This window comes from Caretta caretta, chromosome 8 (assembly GCF_965140235.1).
Source record: "Caretta caretta isolate rCarCar2 chromosome 8, rCarCar1.hap1, whole genome shotgun sequence".
NCBI classification, from domain to species: domain Eukaryota; kingdom Metazoa; phylum Chordata; order Testudines; family Cheloniidae; genus Caretta; species Caretta caretta.
Window position 1 is genome coordinate 88,988,956 of NC_134213.1, and position 21,656 is coordinate 89,010,611.

General features: G+C 42.2%; 1 protein-coding gene across 2 annotated transcripts in view; it reads left to right on the forward strand.

Annotated features, from left to right (window-relative positions):
• WLS (Wnt ligand secretion mediator) overlaps positions 1–21,656 on the forward strand; it is a 117,023-nt gene that overhangs the window by 79,702 nt on the left and 15,665 nt on the right. For both annotated transcript variants that reach the window (XM_048859995.2, XM_048859994.2), the window contains exons 2-4: positions 6,716–6,988; positions 15,184–15,308; positions 20,761–20,922. In XM_048859995.2, the coding sequence (XP_048715952.1) occupies positions 6,799–6,988; positions 15,184–15,308; positions 20,761–20,922 (477 nt within the window). In that variant the 5' untranslated portion in view covers positions 6,716–6,798. The remainder of the gene's footprint in view (positions 1–6,715; positions 6,989–15,183; positions 15,309–20,760; positions 20,923–21,656) is intronic.

Sequence of the window (21,656 nt, forward strand, 5' to 3'; positions counted from 1 at the left end):
CCATGAATCCCAAGTGTCCTGGTGGTGTTCTGACTTAACACAATAAAATAAATCTCCATACAAAACATTTCTCCTCAGCTGTTACCAGTCCACCTGGAAGAGCAAGGAACTTCAGAGAACCTTACTGCACCAACTTCTGCTTTGTGTGAGGAGCCAGTGGGTGGTATTCGGTTTCACCTGGGCTGCAGAACCTAGGCAATGGTGAGACCACTAGTGATCAGATGTCTTAGGCGATGTCTACACTTGCAGAATTTTTGCGCTGTGATAGGGAACTGGTGAAAGTAAAGCGCTGGTTTGTGTACTCGCTTAATTCTGGAGGCGTCAGAGTGTTTACATTAGCAGCACTTCCATCCCCGATGAGAGCAGCGCTCTAGGGCAGCTATCCCACAGTGCAGCTCTCTCCAGTTTGATGATGGGTCTTGTGGGAGGAGGGGGGTGTGATTGCCAGGCATTCTGGGTCACTGCACAGCCTCCTATTCCCCCAAACACTGATAAGCTCCAGTAGCTCAGTATTGCTCCAAGCAGGGGATCGTTTGCTCCATGGAGCAGGCATTGTCGCCTGGCCAGATAAGTGAGCACTTGCCAAGAAAATAAGAAGGGGAGTTTCAGAGTTCCCGGGGCTTTACAGGGGGAGGGGTGGATGTCTGTTTACCTGGCGTCCGAGCTGCTGGTCCCCTAGGCATTGTGGGAGATCCCCCGGAGGCTAAAAGCTGTATAAACAGGAAGAACGTGTCTTCACTTGTATCTCACTACAAAAGCATCACCGGTAAGAGCTGTACGCCTCTCGTGGCGGTGGTTTTCTTTTTGCAGTGAAACTTCTGAGTTTCTCTGCAAAAAGTCATTAGCAAGTGTAGATGCTCCCATGGTGTTTGCGCAAAAAGGACTTTTTCCGCTTTAAATGGCAAGTGTAGACACGCCCTTAGTCACTGTTGTCTAAACGGTCTCTGAATAAGTTTTAGACCACAAAGTGGCTGGTAACTGCTGGTCTGTCTACAATAGTGTTCTCTACCATTGCGACCACTAAGCTGATAGCAATGGTGGGAAATTTTCATGGAAAAACAGCATAATGTAGACAAGGCCATTGGGTATGAATACAATGGCAATCCAACGTAATTGGGTTTCCTTGTTTTGTCCAAATAAACCTTCTCTACGCTAATTACATAAAATAATCTGATTGTAACACAGATAAATCTTGTAGTGTAGACTGAATATAGCCCTGCCTGCATAACAGGGTTAGGTCCCATCTACACTTGAGCTCTTTATCCAAGTTGTAATTGTGTGTCCTCTGAACTGGTTATAGCTGTGTAGTGTAACGGGTCTGTGACTTACTCACACACACATAGGGAAATCAGATCTGTTCTGGGGGCTAGGGCAGGGGGAGAGAGGATGATGAATGCAGCAGCACTGAATTTCAGTGCTAGAAACTGTTAAATTCATGGTTGTCTTCCAGATCATAGAATCATAGAATATCAGGGTTGGAAGGGACCCCAGAAGGTCATCTAGTCCAACCCCCTGCTCGAAGCAGGACCAATTCCCAGTTAAATCATCCCAGCCAGGGCTTTGTCAAGCCTGACCTTAAAAACCTCTAAGGAAGGAGATTCTACCACCTCCCTAGGTAACGCATTCCAGTGTTTCACCACCCTCTTAGTGAAAAAGTTTTTCCTAATATCCAATCTAAACCTCCCCCACTGCAACTTGAGACCATTACTCCTCGTTCTGTCATCTGCTACCATTGAGAACAGTCTAGAGCCATCCTCTTTGGAACCCCCTTTCAGGTAGTTGAAAGCAGCTATCAAATCCCCCCTCATTCTTCTCTTCTGCAGGCTAAACAATCCCAGCTCCCTCAGCCTCTCCTCATAAGTCATGTGTTCCAGACCCCTAATCATTTTTGTTGCCCTTCGCTGGACTCTCTCCAATTTATCCACATCCTTCTTGTAGTGTGGGGCCCAAAACTGGACACAGTACTCCAGATGAGGCCTCACCAATGTCAAATAGAGGGGAACGATCACGTCCCTCGATCTGCTCGCTATGCCCCTACTTATACATCCCAAAATGCCATTGGCCTTCTTGGCAACAAGGGCACACTGCTGACTCATATCCAGCTTCTCGTCCACTGTCACCCCTAGGTCCTTTTCCGCAGAACTGCTGCCTAGCCATTCGGTCCCTAGTCTGTAGCTGTGCATTGGGTTCTTCCGTCCTAAGTGCAGGACCCTGCACTTATCCTTATTGAACCTCATCAGATTTCTTTTGGCCCAATCCTCCAATTTGTCTAGGTCCTTCTGTATCCTATCCCTCCCCTCCAGCGTATCTACCACTCCTCCCAGTTTAGTATCATCCGCAAATTTGCTGAGAGTGCAATCCACACCATCCTCCAGATCATTTATGAAGATATTGAACAAAACCGGCCCCAGGACCGACCCTTGGGGCACTCCACTTGATACCGGCTGCCAACTAGACATGGAGCCATTGATCACTACCCGTTGAGCCCGACAATCTAGCCAGCTTTCTACCCACCTTATAGTGCATTCATCCAGCCCATACTTCCTTAACTTGCTGACAAGAATACTGTGGGAGACCGTGTCAAAAGCTTTGCTAAAGTCAAGAAACAATACATCCACTGCTTTCCCTTCATCCACAGAACCAGTAATCTCATCATAAAAGGCGATGGGACAGTAGCTTTAGACACTCATTGTACTGTCCAACTTGCTTTTTTTTTTTTTTTGCTTTTTAAGTCATGATCCAGCAGCAAGAGAAATACACTTTTACCCGAGCAACATGTTTTGATTCAGTTAATCAGAGCAGGTCATTGTCTCATCTGCATGATACGGTTATTTATCAGTTACTGATATGAGCTTTACACGGGGACTTGCTCATTGGGACATATTGAAAGGGAATGTGTGCAAAGTAAATTGCTGCGACCAATAATATTCAGTTCATCTCTGTTATTGTTGAAAGTACCTGGAGCTGAATCCATTTATTCCTTTTCCACCAGCTAATCTTATTTTGATCCCACTGTGAAGTCACACTCCTATGTCTGCTTACCTATTTGAGCACTTTTTAACTTCGCGGCAAGATTAAGCAGAAACTGGGCCATGAAGGATAAATATTTGTTGGAATATAAGCCTCTTGGGTAATTTATTAATATGCTAACTGAACATGGGGACTGTACATTTTGAGAAACTTCTCCTCATAGAAGTCTTTAAAGAAACAGTAAAGGCAATATGCTGATCTTCATTTGGTAGGGCTCTGTCTCTCATACCAACCAAACTCGAAGAGGCAATTTCTGTGCATTCTTGTCTCCATTCAACTAATCTGCTGCCACACCTCTTCACAAACGTGAGAGAGAGAGGCTATATTCTTCTGACCCCTACATTCTTGGGCGTAAACAAACTAGGGAAATACAGCCCTATATGGAACTGTTATAAGGTAGGTGCGTAACTGGTTGGAAAACCATTCCCAAAGAATAATTATTAGTGGTTTACAGTCAAGCTGGAGAGGCATATAGGAGGGTTTCACAGGGATCAGTTATGGATCCAGTTCTGTTTAATATCTTCATCAATGATTTAGAAATGGTATAGAGAGTACTTTTATAAAGTTTGCAAATGATACCAAGCTGGGAGGAGTTTGCAAGTGCTTTGGAGGATAGGATTAAAATTCAAAATGATCTGGGCAAACGGGAGAAATGATCTGAGATGTAAATAGAATAAAATTCATTAAGGACAAATGCAAAGTACTGCACTTAGGAAAGAACAATCAGTTGCACACATACAAAATGGGGAAATGACTGTCTAGGAAGGAGTACTGCAGAAAGGGAGCTGGGTCATAGTGGATCACAAGCTAAAGATGAGTCAACAATATAAAACTTGTGCGCAAACAAAAAAAAGGCAAACATCATTCTGGGATGTATTCACAGGAGTGTTGTAAGCAAGACATGGAAAATAATTCTTCCGCTCTAATCCATGCTGTGTAGTCCTCAGCTGGAGGGTAGTGCCCAGAAATGGACACACTACATGTCAGGAAAGATGTGGACAAATTGGAGAAAGTCCAGAGAAAAGCAACAAAAATGATTAAGGGTCTAGAAAACATCTTAAGCACTGGAATAAATTGCCAAGGGAGGTTGTGGAATCTCCATCATGGAGATTTTTAAGAGCAGGTTAGACAAACATCTGTCAGAGGTGGGCAAACTACAGCCTGCTGGCCACATCCAGCCCGCGGGACCATCCTGCCCAGCCCTTGAGCTCCTGGCCGGGGAGGCTAGCCCCCGGCCTCTTCCCCTGCTGTCATGTCGTCCCCCCACACCTCCACCCCCGCAGCCTCACTCGCTGTGCCACCAGCGCTCTGGGCAGTGGGCAGGGGCTGCGAGCTCCTGCCGGGCTGTGCAGCTGCGTGACTGGCTCCGGTCTGGTGGCGTGGCTGCCAGTCCTGGTGCTCTGAGCAGCATGGTAAGGGGACAGGGAGCAGGGGGTCCCAGGGGGCAGGGAGCGGGGGGAGCGTTGGATGGGGCGGGGTCCTGGGGAGGGTGGTTAGGGGCAGGGGACCCCAGGAGGGGGCAGTTAGGGGACAAGGAGCAGAGGGGGTTGGCTGGGTCGGTAGTTCTGAGGGGGGCAGTCAGGGGGTGGAAAGTGGGAGGGGGCAGATAGGGGGTGGGGGCCAGGCTGTTTGGGGAGGTACAGCCTTCCTTACCTGGCCCTCCATACAGTTTTGGAACCCCGATGTGGCCCTCAGGCCAAAAAGTTTGCCCACCCCGGTCTAGATAATGCTGAGCCCTGCCTTGAGTGCAGGGGACTGGCCTAGATGACTTCTCGAGGTTCCTTCCAGTGCTGTGATTCGATGTAAGGTCTTGAATGCCGCAAATCTAATGCAGTGTTGCTGCCTTGGGTTGGGCAGGGAGTTCTTACCAAAAAGCACAATTGTGCAGGGAGTTTTTCCACACTGTAGGAACATATCTGGATGCCTAATTTGAAGATGTGTAGATCTCTTCCCCCCCTACCCCCGGCCCACCTCATCCCGCAGCATATAGGAGAATGTCCAGCAGATAGAGGTTGATGGGTGGCTACTACAGTCTGAAGGTTGCATAATGGTATAGTGTAGCTCTGCAGACTGAGAGCATTCATGCCAGCTCTACCGCTACATTTTGCAGAACTCTAATGCACAGGCCACTTACTCTGGTAACTCTCTGGGAAGAGCATTCTCCCCCCCTAAATGCACATCATGAGCATGAGGTCATGCGTTTATCTGAACCCAATGTGTCAACCTTGGCAGTCCTGCAGACTCTTTCCTCTACCACTTTTGCTGCTGTTCCCCAAGGTTTCACTTGATGGGCAGAGTCAAAGTTGAGGGGAAGCCTCATCTGTTGTTGCTACAACTCTGTAGCACCCACTGAAAAGGCATCCGAGTTGCTAACTCTTGTGAAAAGGCATTGTGAAATCTTGTTCAGGGGCCACAGTGATATCTCTGGCCCCAGCTGCACAGGATGCAAGTATGGCACAACTGCAGAAACTTGAATTAGTGACTGCAAAGACTGGGAGCCTCACAGCCCAGAGATTTTTAAGGTGACATTTCTAGCAAGCTACAAAAAGCGCAATAAAGCCTCTTACTCCTGGTTTGTAAAGCCTATCTATCAAAATTTCCTGTGAGTGATGGTGTCTCCTAGAGACCTGTTGCCATGAATGGAAGTCATTAGTTAATCCAGAGGTAGTAATGTTACCATGAGCGCTGTTTTGAAACTAATTCAGTTTAAAATGTGTTAACATGGCTTGACCAACTGGGGTGGATGGAGCCAAATGGTGTCTCGTCTCAAGCTCTATGCATTCAGCTGGCTAAATCATGCTGATGCAATTTAAAAACAACTTGCATTCAAATTTCTCTCTGCAGAAATAAGGCTAAAGGCAAGGAAGGGCTTTGTATTTAAGAACTAGGAGCGATATGTTTTCTAGCTAGATAAAGTAAGCTGAGATGCATGTGGCTTTTTGTTTATTATAATGCCTCATCCTGGCCTCCCTTCTTATGTTAGAAATCTCCTTGGACAAGTATCTAGATGTGCAAGTGACGTAACATGACTGACCCCACAAATTAGATATATTGTTGTCTAATATGACCCTCCGGCTAGTTTTTTTATCTCTCAAATAAATAATTACAAGCACAAGAAAAGAGGCTAAGTTTTGAAAATCTGTAATTGCCTCTTTCTCTTAAAGAAGTTGAAATGCATAGGTGGCACATTCACATCTGTATGTTCTTCCACTATGCCATGTAGCAACTGATCTAGTAAAACCACAGCGCACAGTTTATAGAAATGTCTTTTCAGACCACATTTCCTTTAGTCACTCAGAAGGGCCATAAGTTGGACAACACTGCCTGATCCAGTGGATAGACGTACTACATTCTGCACCTCACTTCCGGTTGGCCTCCTTTAAAAGTGGCCCTCATGGTCACAGTGGCTACTCCATCATGTGATGCAAAATGCCACTGGCATGCCTAGTCAGTGGAACAAGGCTAAAACTTTCTCACCTAGAAACTTCTTTACTTAACTACTGTGTTGCTTCTTGCATATGTTGAAAGGATTCCTAAAGTATTTTTAAAAGGCTAATAGCAATGACTGCTCTCTTGTAACTGGTTTCCTGTACTTCTCTGTGGGGTTGAGGGGATAATCTGGTTTTATAAACTGTTAGTCATGTAACGTTAAAGATTCTAAAAATGTGGCTTGTTTCAATTTCAGCTCCAAGTCCCACTTCGGCTGTGCCCTACCTGTCAATAAAATGTGTAGATGTCCGGAAAAACCACCACAAAACCAAATGGCTAATGCCCTGGGGACCCAACCAGTGTGAGAGGATCCGAGATCTTGACGAGGCAATGAGCAGACAAATAGAAGCCAATGACATTGTGTTTGCTGTTCACATCCCCCTCCCCACCAAGGAGATGAGTCCCTGGTTCCAGTTCATACTTGTTATCCTGCAGCTGGACATTGCGTTCAAGAAAAACAATGAGATAAGTATGTCACTCACCGTATCCCCCCAAATGTTTGATCAGTACAAGAAAACTTTGACCATAGTGTGTGGGGGTTTTTTGTTTTTAATTTCTCTTAAAATGTATTTTAATTGTCTATGTAAACAAAGTTGAGCTACATGGGGTACATACGAACTGAGAACATATAAATGCTGTTCCCTTTTCAAACCATCATTTTAAGGAGAATTTTAACGTCCCGAGGCTCTGTCAATTTATGGATTATTTACTGTGTATAAAATCGTGGAAAAATCAAAATATCCCCCAACCATACAAAAGGGAGTGACCATGGTAAGAGCAGTGTCTTCTCCAAATCCCCCTTTGTCAGATGCTACTATGTAACAAACCATTTTGTGCTTTAATACCGCTCCCACTGAAGTCCAATGGCAACAATCCACTGACTTAGTGGAACTAGGACTTGAACCATAAAACAAAGGTCACTAGCTGGGATCCATGATCTCCCTCTGCATGGGAGAAAATTAAAAAAGTTCCAGAAACTATGCTAGGTTAGTGATGCTAACCAGATAGTGCTATTTTAATCTGATGTGCAGCATTTTACTGGATGGGCTATAAAGCAGCGTGCTAATGCTGGAATGGCCGGTGGAAAGAATAGTCAGTTGTTAAAATTTTATGTGAGCTAGGGAGGCTCCTTCTCATTGAAAAAGAAATTGTGGGGAGGGGACAGCTCCATAAAGGAAGGAAAGTTAGCATAAGGAACTCTCCTCCTTCTTCTTCTTCCTCTCCCTCCCAACAAAGAATGCTGAAGCATAATTCTGATCTGATCTGCCATCAGAAATGGCCTTTTTTTTTACTCCCTCAGTTTGAGAGCACAAATATGGAGTGGACTCTTTCGTATGTTCGAACATTTACCTTGAGATCATTCCTGTTTTAGTCTTGCTCTTGTTGAGTGAACATGAATCTGTCCTCTCCTTGCTGTTACTGGGTGTAGTAGCCTTACGTTTTTGGATGAGAACATGCGCTGGCCCCTCCTTCAAGAGCTCATTCTGAAAGACTTTGCAATGGTAAAATGCATGGTTGATCTCCATTATGCTACTGTTTGGAAGTCAGTCCCCTAAGATCCATGTCCCAAATTATTATGTAGTGTTGTTACAAATTAATCAGTAGTACTCCTAACAAAGCTAAAATCAACCATATTAAATCTACACTTCTTTTTTTTTCTTCTAGTGAGCACATATCCCTTGCATTTATAAATTAGCTTTTCAAGGCTACTGAAATCTGCATAGGCACAGTCAGAAAACCAGAGAAAGGATAAGAGGGATGTTCATCTGTACTCAACAGCGACCCTGTAACTTTCTGATGCTTGCTTGAACTGGTTTTCACTTTTCACTGCAAAAGCCAGGACCTCTGTTCATTAGGGGTCTGCAAGCTGTTTGAGCTGAACAAAAGTGTATTTGCAATACTTCTCTGTACTCGAATTTTCTAGCTGAGTTGGATTATTTTGAGGAATCTGATATTAGGATTCTGGGAGGGAGTATGTATACAATATTTGCCTGGGGGAGACGGGGAGCGGGGCTCCAGTGACAAGGTTGCAGTGACTCATGTTATTTTTGATGTAGGTTTTTCCTCTGACCAGTTAGAGTTCTAAATTTTGCCATTTGAGCCATAGGGCAAGGATAATGGGAGACTGTCATAGTTCTACCACAGTTTAATTAGTATTACTCTGCTTGCTCATTATGCATCACTGACTGTTTAGAATGCCACAAGTTGGGGATGTATGTCAGTCTAATAACTTTAGAACTTGGTCATTGACTAAACAGGGGCTTTCCTTTGGTAGAATGAAATGCTAGTCATGGCACTGTGGCCCCAAGTGGACTCTGTAGGATGTTTTTTCTCAAAGCAACACAAATTGGGTAGCCCTAAAATATACCTTCAGGAATGCTGAATGGTATTACGCCCTTCAGAAGAAAGGAAGACCACCTTCATGCACATCTTTAGAACGTGATTAGGTCTTTGATAAGGATCCAGATACTTAAGAGCAAACTGCCTTTTTCTATGTCTTTCAACTCACATTGAAAGCTGCCTGAGCTTGGCTTTTCTCTAAAAATGGCTAATTTCTGGATCTAAACAGGCTATTCCTATTTAATGCAATGTTTACTCAAGTATTGAAAACAACAAATCCTCTTGGTCAGTTTGACTATTCTGCAAAAGATGGGGAGCATGGAGAAATCTGCCAAAGAAGTCTGAACTGCTGAAGTGGTTAAAATGGTCTGTATTTGGCTATTGAAATGTGCCATGCATATTTCATTTAATTGGTCAAGCAGGTAACGACTGCAAATAGAATTCCAGTCTTATCTCAGTGCAGTAAGTTTCATTCACATAAACTGTATGAAACAAATGCTCTGTGTGGATAACATTGGCCAGTCTCCATCAATAACACAGCTGTTGAAAGAGCTTAGTTACCAGGACGATGGATGGCACTCGCTGAGGGAATGTTTGTATGCAGTAATCTGACATTTAGCTGGCTGGCAGCAACCTTGAAAGTGAAGTAGAACTGGGGGGGGAGCATTGTGGTGATCTGGTTTCTGACCACAAAAAATCGCTTGTTTAGAGTCGGCACAAAAGGCTTCTTTTGAAACCTGAAGTGTTACTCTATTACTGTGCAATTAGATCTTATTCCTGTCATTGAGTTAGAGAACACTGGAAACTTTTTGGGACTGGGTAAAATGCCACTCAGCTCATCAGTGCTCATTCCACCATAAAGCACCTGGTTTCAAACCAACTATTTCTTGACTGACCTACAGTACACATGCCTCAACTTAGCCCAGCACCTAGCAGGCCATTGCCTGCACTTATGCTCGTCCAAACTTTCATGCATTCTGGCCTTTGATCCTTCGGCAGTAACTTTGCATTCAGGAGGTAATATTCCAATTTGGGTACACATCCAACAACAGCTTAAATCCTCTTTCACTTGCTTAATAGGTTTGCATTAGATTCTATCAGTTGTTGTTCTGATAACTTAAGTCCTTCAACTTAAATTTCCAATCCTCAGTCCTCTCTAGTCTTAAGTAATAGAAATAACTGTCTGAACATCTTGCCGCCATCACCACATTGGTTATAGCTGAATGCTTAGTGGAAGAGAGATAATGTGCTGTATCACTGGACACAGTATTTGTCTGCTGTACCTTCTTGGACGTAGGACTTCCTTGTTTATCAAGCTTCACCTGTTGTACATCATCAGTGCAGAATGGTCCAGTCTTCCAGATCAGTAATAATGAACATTAGCACTCCTCCTCAGACTACGTTATATTTAACCTCTTATGCAGAGAACGGATTTACTTTTATTCACAGTTAGTGAACTTGGACTTGGTTTTATTCCCGACTCTTGCTACAAACTTGGCCAAGTCACTTGACATATCTGCCTCAGTTTCAACATGTATAAAATGAGGAAAACACTTGAAATCGATTATACGAAATGTGCTTTATAAGCAGGAGGTGCTGGCAGCATTTTATTACGTAGTAAATCAATGGCGTGACTTTACCTACAACATTCCCTAACTGTTTTGTGAAGGACGTAAAACACTTTCAGCCAAATAAATATGAAAAAAGTGAAGGTGGGGAGACACATTTTAAGTGAATCTTAAAAAATCCTAATAGATGTGAATGACTTAAGTTTCCAGTACTGTCAGCATGAAGGAAAAAAATCTCCTTCAAGAAAAAAAAGTGGTGATGGTAATCACACCATAGTTCGTCTAGCCCTGCATGCTCCTACTGAGATTTGTGTGAGCTGTCCCGTTGCTCTTCGTAGGCTGGCTGGCTTGTACTTCTATCCTTTGCTAGCCGTCTGCTAATGCCAAAACTGACAATTTTTTCTAGTTGCAAGTGTCTTTCCAGATTGCTCTATTAGTATGCGGCTGGCACAGACCTCTCATTCTGTGAAATGACTTCCCTATTTTTAGACTCTCTCTCTCTCACTCACACACACACACACACACACACACACACACACACACCTACCTAATAACAGTTTAAAGGGAGTCGGGTGAAAGATCCTAGCAGTTGAATCTCTAGCCTCAAAATCCAGACACATTGAGATGTGACATGGGGAATGCAAAGAGAGCTAAATCGTCTTTCTTTAGGGCTCTTGTAATTGTGACCTCAGTTATCTTATGGATGTCCATGAAACTGTCATGGAGAAGTCTGTGACTGACTGGAAGCCTTAGGAGAATGTGGGTACCAGGAGACAGTCATCCTTGGCACACTGCCTACTGTATAAACAAGTTTATTTTCTCATTTAGAGAGTTTCAAAATAATCCAGTGGGGCAGGTCAGATTATTATTCACCACATCTTGGTATTGACAACTGAGGTGCTATGAGGATGTGAAATCTGGAATTTTCTCCAGCCACGGCTCTGTTATCCATGCAGCATCTTGTTACATTTACAATGTAATTGCATGACCACCTTTTCTGTGCACAAGTGTCCTGTGCATCTATGGAAGGTTCATCGAGTCTGAGCATGCAGTGGGAGGAAGTGGAAGGGAAACCCTCACAACTACACATGCTTAATCTGAATCTTAACTATATACGGTAGCCTGTTATAGGTGCCTGGCCAGTCTCATGTTTTGACACCAAAGGAGGTGGTGGATACCATGTTTGTGTGTAACCCCATCCACCGCAGTGTTTTTGCAGCCGTACATGGTTCTGAAAACTGGAGAATTCTATGCAACATGGAGGAACTAAGTAACTAATTCCCTGAACATTGATATTTTGACAAGCTAAATATATTTATGGGCACTCAGAGACAGGCGAGGTGCTGCTCTTCCTCATCTACTCTCTCTTTCTCCCTGAATCGGAAATCTCTCCTGCTTTCTCTATACCTTAAGTATGGAGAAGACACTACCCCCTCTTCACACTCCTCTCTACCTTTCCCTGCCCATACATGACTCTTTAATTCCCTTTATAGGAAGGATGTGTGGCTGCCTCTCCAAAGCCTTGAAGGTGTTGCCTGTTATCCTGGTTCTGATTATGTTTTGGGGGATGGAATCCTTACTCTCATCCCCAAAAGTACCTGGCGCTATCTTGAATGGGCTCTGTTCCCATCCTGCAGCTGTCTGAGCTCAAAGAGCACTCCATATGGTCTGAAGTGGAGGCACCCAAAAGCCAGGAGTAGAGAAGATAAAAGACCACTGGAAGATGAGCCCTTAATGGAATATGAGGGGGCCATTTGGCAGAGACTTTTGTTTAGAGGTCTTAATATTTCTTGTGACTTCATCTGCAAGGTCCCTACCCTCTATATTTAAATCCCTCCTTGAAGACCCAATTTTTTGCCATGCTAAATTCCTCATAGGCAGCCAATTTATACCAACTAGCTCAAGAAGCACAATTTTGACTACTTTATTTGTATGTTGTACCCTTTTCCCATGCCCCATTCTCAGTTCACCTCTCTAACTTAACTTAAAGTATAAGCTCCTCAGGACAAATGTTGTGCCTTACTTCTGTAAAGAAGGCACATACTGTGTATTGGGCATTACAAGAAGCGAGTAATATGTTGATGGGGAGTCTCTTTGTTCGTTCCTCCGATGATCTGTGTCTGACATCCAGTTTTAAAACCACTCCCTTGTCTTGCGGCCAAACATAGTGGGGTGTCTGCTTTTTGCTCCAATTTCCACACCTTACTATAGTATGTTAACTATATACATGGTCCCTGTTGTTTTTTTTTTTTTTTTTTTTTAAATCTGCAACATCAGCAATGTTACCCAGCTGAACAAAAAGTATGAAAGAACAGTTAACTGTCTAAGGGGTTTAGTATAGCCAATACAAGTAGGAGTTACAAACCTTTCATGGTTTAAAGTATTTAGCAGAAATTGTGTGTGTATATATATCAAATAATTTTTGACCCCCACCTCCCCCATGCACCCAGGTGGGGAATCCAAGTCTCTTTATACTGTATTGGTACGTAAGAACCTTTCTGTTCTTGTCAATTTGAAGGGACACTTCAGTCAGGTTGCATCTCTGATGGGTGGAGTAATCCCATACTACTGCTTAATAAAACTCTGAACATTTGAAAAATCAAATATATTTCTTCTTTGCATTTCTCTTGGCTTGTACAAAAATATACTAGTTTAATTTTTTGCTTTCTGGTTTTCATGACCGGTGATAATGCAGCAGTGTTTTAGTTTGCAAAAATGAAGTGGTTTTTAAAAACTGTTCCCACTGGAATTGAAGTCCTGAATATTCCCATTTTATGGTTTGTAAAATTGGGGTGTGTGGGTGGGCTTTTGGGACCAAGTTTGACTGGACTATTTAGCCATTATTTGCTGAAATGCTAAAACAGTGGACCTGAGCTCATGTATTCATATTTCAAGGAAGCCTAACTAACTATTGCAAAGATAGTTCTGGGATATCAGAACTCATGATCGATTTGGAAGACACAGATCACACATGCGACAAAAACAGCTCAGAAAAACCATGTTGGCGTCCACATTAAAGTTTGAGAGAGCCACCTCCAAACACACTATAAATAGCAAGTCTAAACCACAAACCCATCCACACCCCTTCCCAGCATTCTGTATGAGTGTACCATTACATAATCCCAACAAAAACATAACTCTGAAAACGATGACACATGCGTAGGCCAAGCAGAGCTTCAAGAATCTGTTCTTATTCTATTGTAGATTTGAAATATCATCCCTTGTAAACTGTAAAGGCCAGTTGCTCAAAAGAGCACAGCATGCATGGTTTGGGCCAGAGATTCAAAAGAATATGTTGGGTACAGAGTTCCTTGTCAATCTGCACCCATGTGAACTGTATAAGTACGGTGGGATTAGGTGGATTTTGTTTCAAGATCCCTTTTGTAAAACATATCTGTTCATAGTTTGTATGTAAATGGCCTTTCTAAACCTCTTCAGTTGAATAGACTAGATGGAATGTATGTGGCGACTTATCACATGGTGAGATTCTGGTCCGTTCGCTACCATGCCACCTTCCACTTTTAGGGAATTTCAAAGCAGATGCTGTTTGTGGCAACCTGTACTTTGAACAACTACTGCTCCAGGCCTGTCCACCATTTTCTGCATCTGCTTCAAAGTGTGAGGTGAAGAAAGACACTCTTCTGAGAAAGACATTAGAAATGGTGAAAATGGACAGGAAAAGAATGAGTGGGAGAAAAGCAGAAGAGAATGTCCATTAAGGTTTTTTAACATGTTCTATCTTACTATACTTAATATAAGTACGTGAAGTGGGGTAGGGCCCGTTACTGAGTGAGAGTTCTGCTTTCATTGGTAGCTATAATATAAATTCAATTGCAGCCATGGTGAAGTGAGTCATGAGGCAGCAGAGCCTTGACATAGGATGCCAGATCATGTGCATGTGCCCTAGGAGCCGGGTTACATAAGACTACAAGTTAGCAAGCATAGAAAAGAATACCCAACACTCATGACCAATAAAGATCGGTCACCCTGGACTTCTAGGATTCTTACTGGAGAATAGATAAACATCCTATAGAGCAGGGATCTCCAACTCAAATCACCACAAGGGCCACATGAGGACTAGTATGTTGGTCCGAGGGCCGCATCACTGAAAACTTTTCATACAACGATACAAAAGTATGGTCAAAAATGAAGAGGAGTATAGTATGCTATTAAAAGTCAATGTATTAACTTTTTTAAAACTAATGCAAAGAGGGGGTTTTAATAAAATATAAACACTCAGTAATGCACCTCACTCAAATGACAAAACACGCATTTACTTTTAGATTTACTTTGGTTAAAGCTGCCCCACCCCCACTTCACCCCTCCCCCAAATCCCCACCCTGGCCCCGCCTCTTCTCCGCCTTCTCCCCCGAGCATGCCATATTCCTGCTCCTTCCCCCCACCCCCCACTCCTGGAAAATCCTAAGCGCTGCCAAACAGCTGTTTGGCGGCAGGAAGTGCGGAGAGGTAGGCAGAGGAGCGGGGATGCAGCACGCTCGGGGTGGGGGCAGGGGGTGAGGGGAGCTTGGCTGCCGGTGGAGTCTGCACCTATGGCGGGCCGCAGGAAATAACTCCGCGGGCCGCATGTGTGTTTGAGACCCCGCTATAGAGGGTAAATATCCATATGAGTTGAATGGGGGGATTTCTATCACCATATGTAAATCAGTTTATCCTTATGTTCTAAAATATTTATTCTCGCACCTTTTTTTGTTACATACTGTTCCTTTCATAATAAGCTTGGTTGTTACTCTTGCAGAAGACAATGCAGAAGTTACACTTGATGTGTCCTTGGCCTATCGTGATGACATGTTCAGTGAATGGAAAGAAATGGCACATGCGATAGAGACCCGAAAGCTAAAATGTTCTTTTGCCTCTCCAAAAGTAGGTATTGCTAGTTTCTATGAGCTCTTTGTTAGAATTGTGTTTAGTTGCAGCTTTCAGCATTACCAGGTTTCTGTTGGGTGTACAGTAAGTGGATGTGAGTTGCAGAGGGGAATGCTGCCAATAAAACTGACTTCAAAGACTCCAAGGCAAGAGTGACACTGTGTGTGTTCTCTCTAAGGAATGAAACTGGGATCCCAAGTAGTCATTAATCCTGGGGTCTAAACTGATTTTTTTTTTTTAAAGCATTATAGGTCTACTTTAAGAATTTTTTTTTTTTTTTTTTAATCACTGCATGTTCTGGAAGGAAAATTTTTTGGGGGGGGATCCCTACTACAATAAGGTGTTAAGGAGTTGTGAACACTGGGCTAACAATTGTGACTTGGTGGGTTGCTTGAGTGGGTACCTGAGGTTGAGTAATGGGGGAGGTGGGAAGAAGAAGGAAAGGTAACTCTCCTTTTTGTAATTCTAGTATTTGGGGGAAGATAACTGTGATTCCAGTTCTTTGTGCTCCTGGTGAGGAGTCGGAAATGGCATTTCCTGTAGCAAATCACATCCATGGTGGTGGTTATATTCGTGCATGAGAGTCCTGTTAGGGACCAGGGGCCCGCTGTGCTGGCTGCTGTACAGATACAGAACAAAAAGATAATCCCTGCCTCAGAGTTCGCAGCCATGTAAGACAAGAAACAATTGGTAGATATAACAGATGAATGGGGGAGCTCCAGGAAATAATGATAGTATTAGCATAATGAGCAGTGGTGTCAGTGTACCAGCTGACTGTCTATTGTCAAGTTGGGTGGTGGTGCTGGGGGTTATGGGTATGAGTAGGTTTGATGGCAAAGGAGAGCGTTAACTAAGTATTTGAAAGAGATCAATGAGGTAGCTTTGTAGGTGTTTGCAGGGAACTATTTCCGGGAGTAAGAAGCAGTGTGGGGAGGAATCATGAAGGTGCTCATTTGAAAACTGAATACATGGGTATCAAAAGCTGGCCATTGGCAGAATTGACTAGGGAAGTCAATATCTCACGATGAAGTGAATGTGGGGGTAGGCTTTGAAAGTGAAGACAAGTACTCTTGCGTTTGATGCATGGAAGAGGAGGAGCCAGTGAGGGATACAAATACTGGGTGATTTGGACAAAATAAGGGGTCAGGAAAATGACCTTTGCAGCAATGTTTTGAATGGATATAAGTGGGGCAAGATTGGCCTTGACAAATGTAGGGAAGAGGGTGTTGAAGATCTGGACAAGAATCTTAGATGTGCAGATGGAGAGACTGTATCTTCAAGATATTATGCAGGAAGAACTGATCAAACTTAGCCTGGATGTGAGGATCTGTGTCTATCTAGAGTGCTTACCTCTGTGTTGGTCATGTTGAGCTTAAGCTGACAGCTGGAAGTCCATGAGGAAATGTCTGAAAGACCGGCTAAGATTTTACTCTCTAAAATAGAGAGAGCATCAGCAGGGAAATGATGGTGGAACTTGTATTTGTGAATGAGTGAGATTGCCAAGAGGCAAGGTGTAGAGGGAGAAGACCTGGACAAAGCCTTGTGGGACCTGTCCTACTTCCTCCTGAAGTTGGAAAAGGATCTTTCAAATGACATGCGGAAGGCTGATCAGAGGGAGGGAGGACCTGGAAAGGACAGAGTCACAAAAGCCAGGACAAGAACTTCAGCATAGTCAACCATGCTCCTCCTCTTGAAAGTGGCCAACGGGTCAAGGAGACTGAGGATAGAGAATCCATCCTCATTCGGGTAAGAAGAGGTCATTAGAGAAATGAGAACTGTTTCAGTGGAGTGCAAGTGGTGGAAGCTGTATTGGAGAGGGTCTAGAATGGAATTGGAAGAGACTCCCAGCAGGGCTTGTAGACAGCACATCTGATCGATGAGCTTGCGGATGAAGGGGGTGGATGAGGCAGTAGCTGGAGAGGCAACAGGGGTCAAGGATATCTTTTGAGGATGGGAGAGCCTAAAGTATGCTTGTATTGAGAGGAAAGAGCCAGAGGAGAGCGAGAGGTTAAGGAGAAGGGTAAAGAATGACTGCGGGGCAGAGATTATGAGGTTGTTGAGGGATTGTACTGAGTTTATATTTAATGGCCATCTTGCATATACAAGCTGGAATAATGCATAAAATAACTGTATTTAAGTAAAAGTGATTAAATATCAGGGTCTTATTTATTTATTTATCTATTTGTTTATTTATTTAAAAATCAAACTGATCTTGTTTTGCTAATTTTTTTAAAATCTGTTTTAAAATGAAATGTGACTTTAATACAAAATATGTTTTAAGGCTAAATTATGATAAGCTCTTAAAACATTTAAATAATAAATATGCTGAATCCCTGATGGAACCTCTATCTAAAACTCTGAGTTAAAGTCTGCTTTTCTATATGAAGAAGGATCTTTTCTCCAATTCTAACTTTTGAGGTAGTTTTTTACAAATGTGGCACAAATAGGTCATGTACTGTAATAAGGACATGATCCTGTGGTGGACTCGGGCTGCGTTACTGGGTGCAAGGCAAAGTCATCACAGGCATTGGGACCGGGCCTCTGATTCCAGGAGACACCATCATTTCATCAGGACCATTCAATGAGCCCATCTAGTTTCTCATTAAGTTGTAACAAACTGAACAAAAATTCAAGTGTGTAGCTTTGTCACAGTCAATGCTGCAAACATAGAAAAGATAAGCATTCTAGAAGATAATGAAGGGAACCTGAAACTTGACATATGGGTGCAATGCTCATTTAAGGCATCTTTTAGCAAAGTACAAATCTAGGAATAAAGGAAAATCATGTTGAAATTACAAGATACTTCCATAACAACCACTTTGCCTCAGCTTCACTGAAGAGAGCAGGAGGATCCAAACTTGTTCTCCCCCAAGATGCATGATGGAATTCCTTGGTTGACTGTCTGAAGCTGTTTGTTAAGAACTGGCCCATTCTGATGACAATTTGTGAAGAAAAGCATGACAAAATAGATGGAACTATCACAGCCAAAGTAGGCAACATCAAACTTAAGGGAAAATGTAAGTGGTAGAATTCAGTATATTCCATTTATTTCCATAGCCTTGGGCAAACTGAAGAAAGAGTGCTGCTGTATTGCTGATGCTGTTGAAATTTGGAAAGTACTTAGACATTGAAAAAAGAGAGTGCAGGCAGTAAAGAAGCGGATGGATCAAGGACTTACTCCACCTAATTTTCCTGCCAATATTCTCAACCAGGGTAGATGCCTAACTGCTGAAGATCAGATTACTATGACCTAGATATCTAAATATTCACCCATCAATCATGCCAACCATAATAAATTGAAGGGCTGGAGATGAACCATTTGAGCAGTGAATGTTTGCAGCTGATCTTTTAAAAGAAAGTCACACCACTTAACTGATTTAAATCACTAGCCAAGCACTTGGAACCATAGTTTGTTGAAGTTCTAAACCAGCTTTTGACAGCAATAGCCTCTTCTGCAGGCACGGAGTATTTTCTTCATTTGAACTAATTCATGCAAGGTTGAAAAATCAAGTGGGAGTTAAAATAGGAAAACTTGTCTCTCTTTCTTCCAGGCTGTGAATAAGAAGGAAGGGGATCAGATCTCCTAGTTTAAGTTGGAAAAACTTTGGAAACAGTCTCTTGAAAATGAGACCAAGGGTAGGTATGTCTACGCTAGAAACACTGTACTGTGGCAGTGGAAACACTACAGTGACAGAAGGGAGGGTTCTGTTGCTAAAGTAAATCCACCTCTCTGAGAGGTAGTAGCTAGGTCATCTGAAGCATTCTTCCATCTAGCGCTGTCTACACTGTGTGGCTTAGGTCATCTTAACTATGTCTCTCTCAGGTGTGACTTTTACACACCCATAAACAATGTATCTAGGTTGGCCTAACTTTCTAGTATAGAGCAGCCCTCAGGTGAGTAGGAAATTAAGCTCAAGTCACTTTCACTTAAGCATATTTGAAATTTTTCCAGGCTCACCTGAAAGTTTTAATTAATTTGCTGCAGTTAATCCCGCTGTTCCTTTAATAAATCATTTAGTTGAAAATGTGAAACATCTTATAAGAGATTATGTATCCGAAACTTTAAGGTTGTTTTATTAAAAGTACATTGAGTAAAACTTTAATCGGCCAGTAAATAAGGAATATATCATTCATCATTTTCTAACATACTAAAAATCTGAAAATATCAACCTATATAATTGTTTAAACAAATATATATAGTTATAATGTATCCTCCTAGGTAGCAAAAAAGTACCAGTCTAATGTAAAGGCTCTATCTAATTGTAAAAAAACACATTTTAATGGTTATCAACCAATGAAAATGTACCTTTCTTTAGAAAATTAACTGAAGTACAAATGGAGAGGTTAATGAAAATCAATTATTTTAAGCATGATTTAAGTGACCAAGTGGAAAGCATAGGTTTTTTTTGGTTTTGTTTTTTTTAAATCAATCTACCCTAATAAATATTAAGCAACAATGGATCTATTAATAGGGTTTTGCTGGCAGTTTGACAAACCATGCTGGTTAATTGATTACAGACCTATTATCCCTTCTTAGCATCTGATATTTGAATATTAGATGCTGCATAACTACTTCTTGCTTACATTTTTTGTCTAAATGCTTAATACAATCAATATCAATTACAGACTTTAGGTCTAGGGGTCTAAATACAATTTCTATTACTTATTATATTCACTACCTGTATTTATTTGTAAGTCTTTCTGTATGAAAATTGAACATTAAAAATGCATGACTTACATTCTAAAACTTCTACACAATAAAATAACTTTTAAAATGAACATGCCTAAGTACACTTGATTGTATTGTAGTGATCTGCGCTGTGAAACAAGCGGAATAATTTAACAGTACCGATATTACTGACTAATGCTGCAATTAACTGGCTAGTTGAATGTGCACCTATAGGCTCTACTGGGTGGAATTGGAACTGTTCAACCATGTATCAAGCCCTGTTCTGCTAACAGAGAGTCTCCTTTAACTCTGTTAAGAAAAGCCAGACCAAGAGGATTTGTAACCTACCCTTGCTACCACAGGAAGTTCTGAGTAACCATAGCATATAGCATAGTGACACCTATGAACTTCTTTTTGGCCACGGATTAAAACGGGCAGTAGTTATAGTATTGAAGCAAATTGTTACTGTTCAGGAAGAAAAGGGCTAAAATATGTTCATCAATTTATATTTTCAGAGAAAACTGGTTGATACATAATGAACTGCTTCTCCATGTGGATTTGCTTTCTTTTTATATTTATTAGTACTTACTTCCCGGTTCCCTAAAAGGGGAAAGGTTGGGATGTGATGAAACAAGAAGTCTATGCTGTACATCTCCAAATTAGAGCCCCTGGAAGGACTAGTTACTGCTTTACAACTATCGATTTATCATCTTAGAAGTCCAAATAAAAGTGAACAAAGCTGACCCCTTTGTATTTTCCCTCTCTCTGCTATTCCACTAGACCATAGAGCATGAAGGCCGATACTATGATTGTGATGTGCTCCCTTTCATGGAAATTGGAACTGTGGCTCACAAATTCTACCTCCTCAACATTCGACTCCCTGTGAATGAAAGGAAACTAATTAATGTGGGAATTGGGGAAATAAAGGATGTTCGCCTGGTGGTAAGTGTGCATGTTTCATTTCTATCTTTGCTCTGGGCTCCCGTCTCCTCTAGAGTAGGTGTTTAATGTAGACTCACTGCTGTGTCAAAGGTGGGAGGATACCTGTAGAATCCAACCTTTATTGGGCTTATGATTTTACTGTGGTAAAGTAACCCATGACTGATGGCAAAACTCCTTCCCATTTCTCTGTTCTGTACAAAACCACAATTGCTCTATTCCCTAGTAAGAGTATAGTGACGTATTTTCTAAGGTCAGTCAACTTGTATAACTCCCACTGTCAGTGCAGCCCCTTTTCCCAATGGATCTCTTCTTTGACTATTCTCTTCTAGCTATTATCCCTCCCCTTTCCCACCATGCTGACTTCGCTTGTAGGATAATTCACTGCTATTCTAATCTCTTTCTTGATTGACTCCAGAAGCCCGCAGTTTTACTATGCCCGACTAACATTTCTCTATTGCATACAGTCTGGCTTTGGATCAGAGTTTAATTAAACTGGAAAAATATGCCTCATATTACATGGCCACTCTAGGCATAGAACTTGAAATAAGGGATGAGAGGAAATAGGAGACCTAGAATAATAGCACTTGAAGAGGAAACTCTTTTAATCCTGTCACCTTTGATTTCAACAAATGTGTCAAGTGTCTTTGTCTATCCCCCATTTCAGTCTTGGATAATTTTGTCCATCAAGGTGCCGAGAGCCTAAAAATGGTTCTCCTGTTTACCACCATTTAATG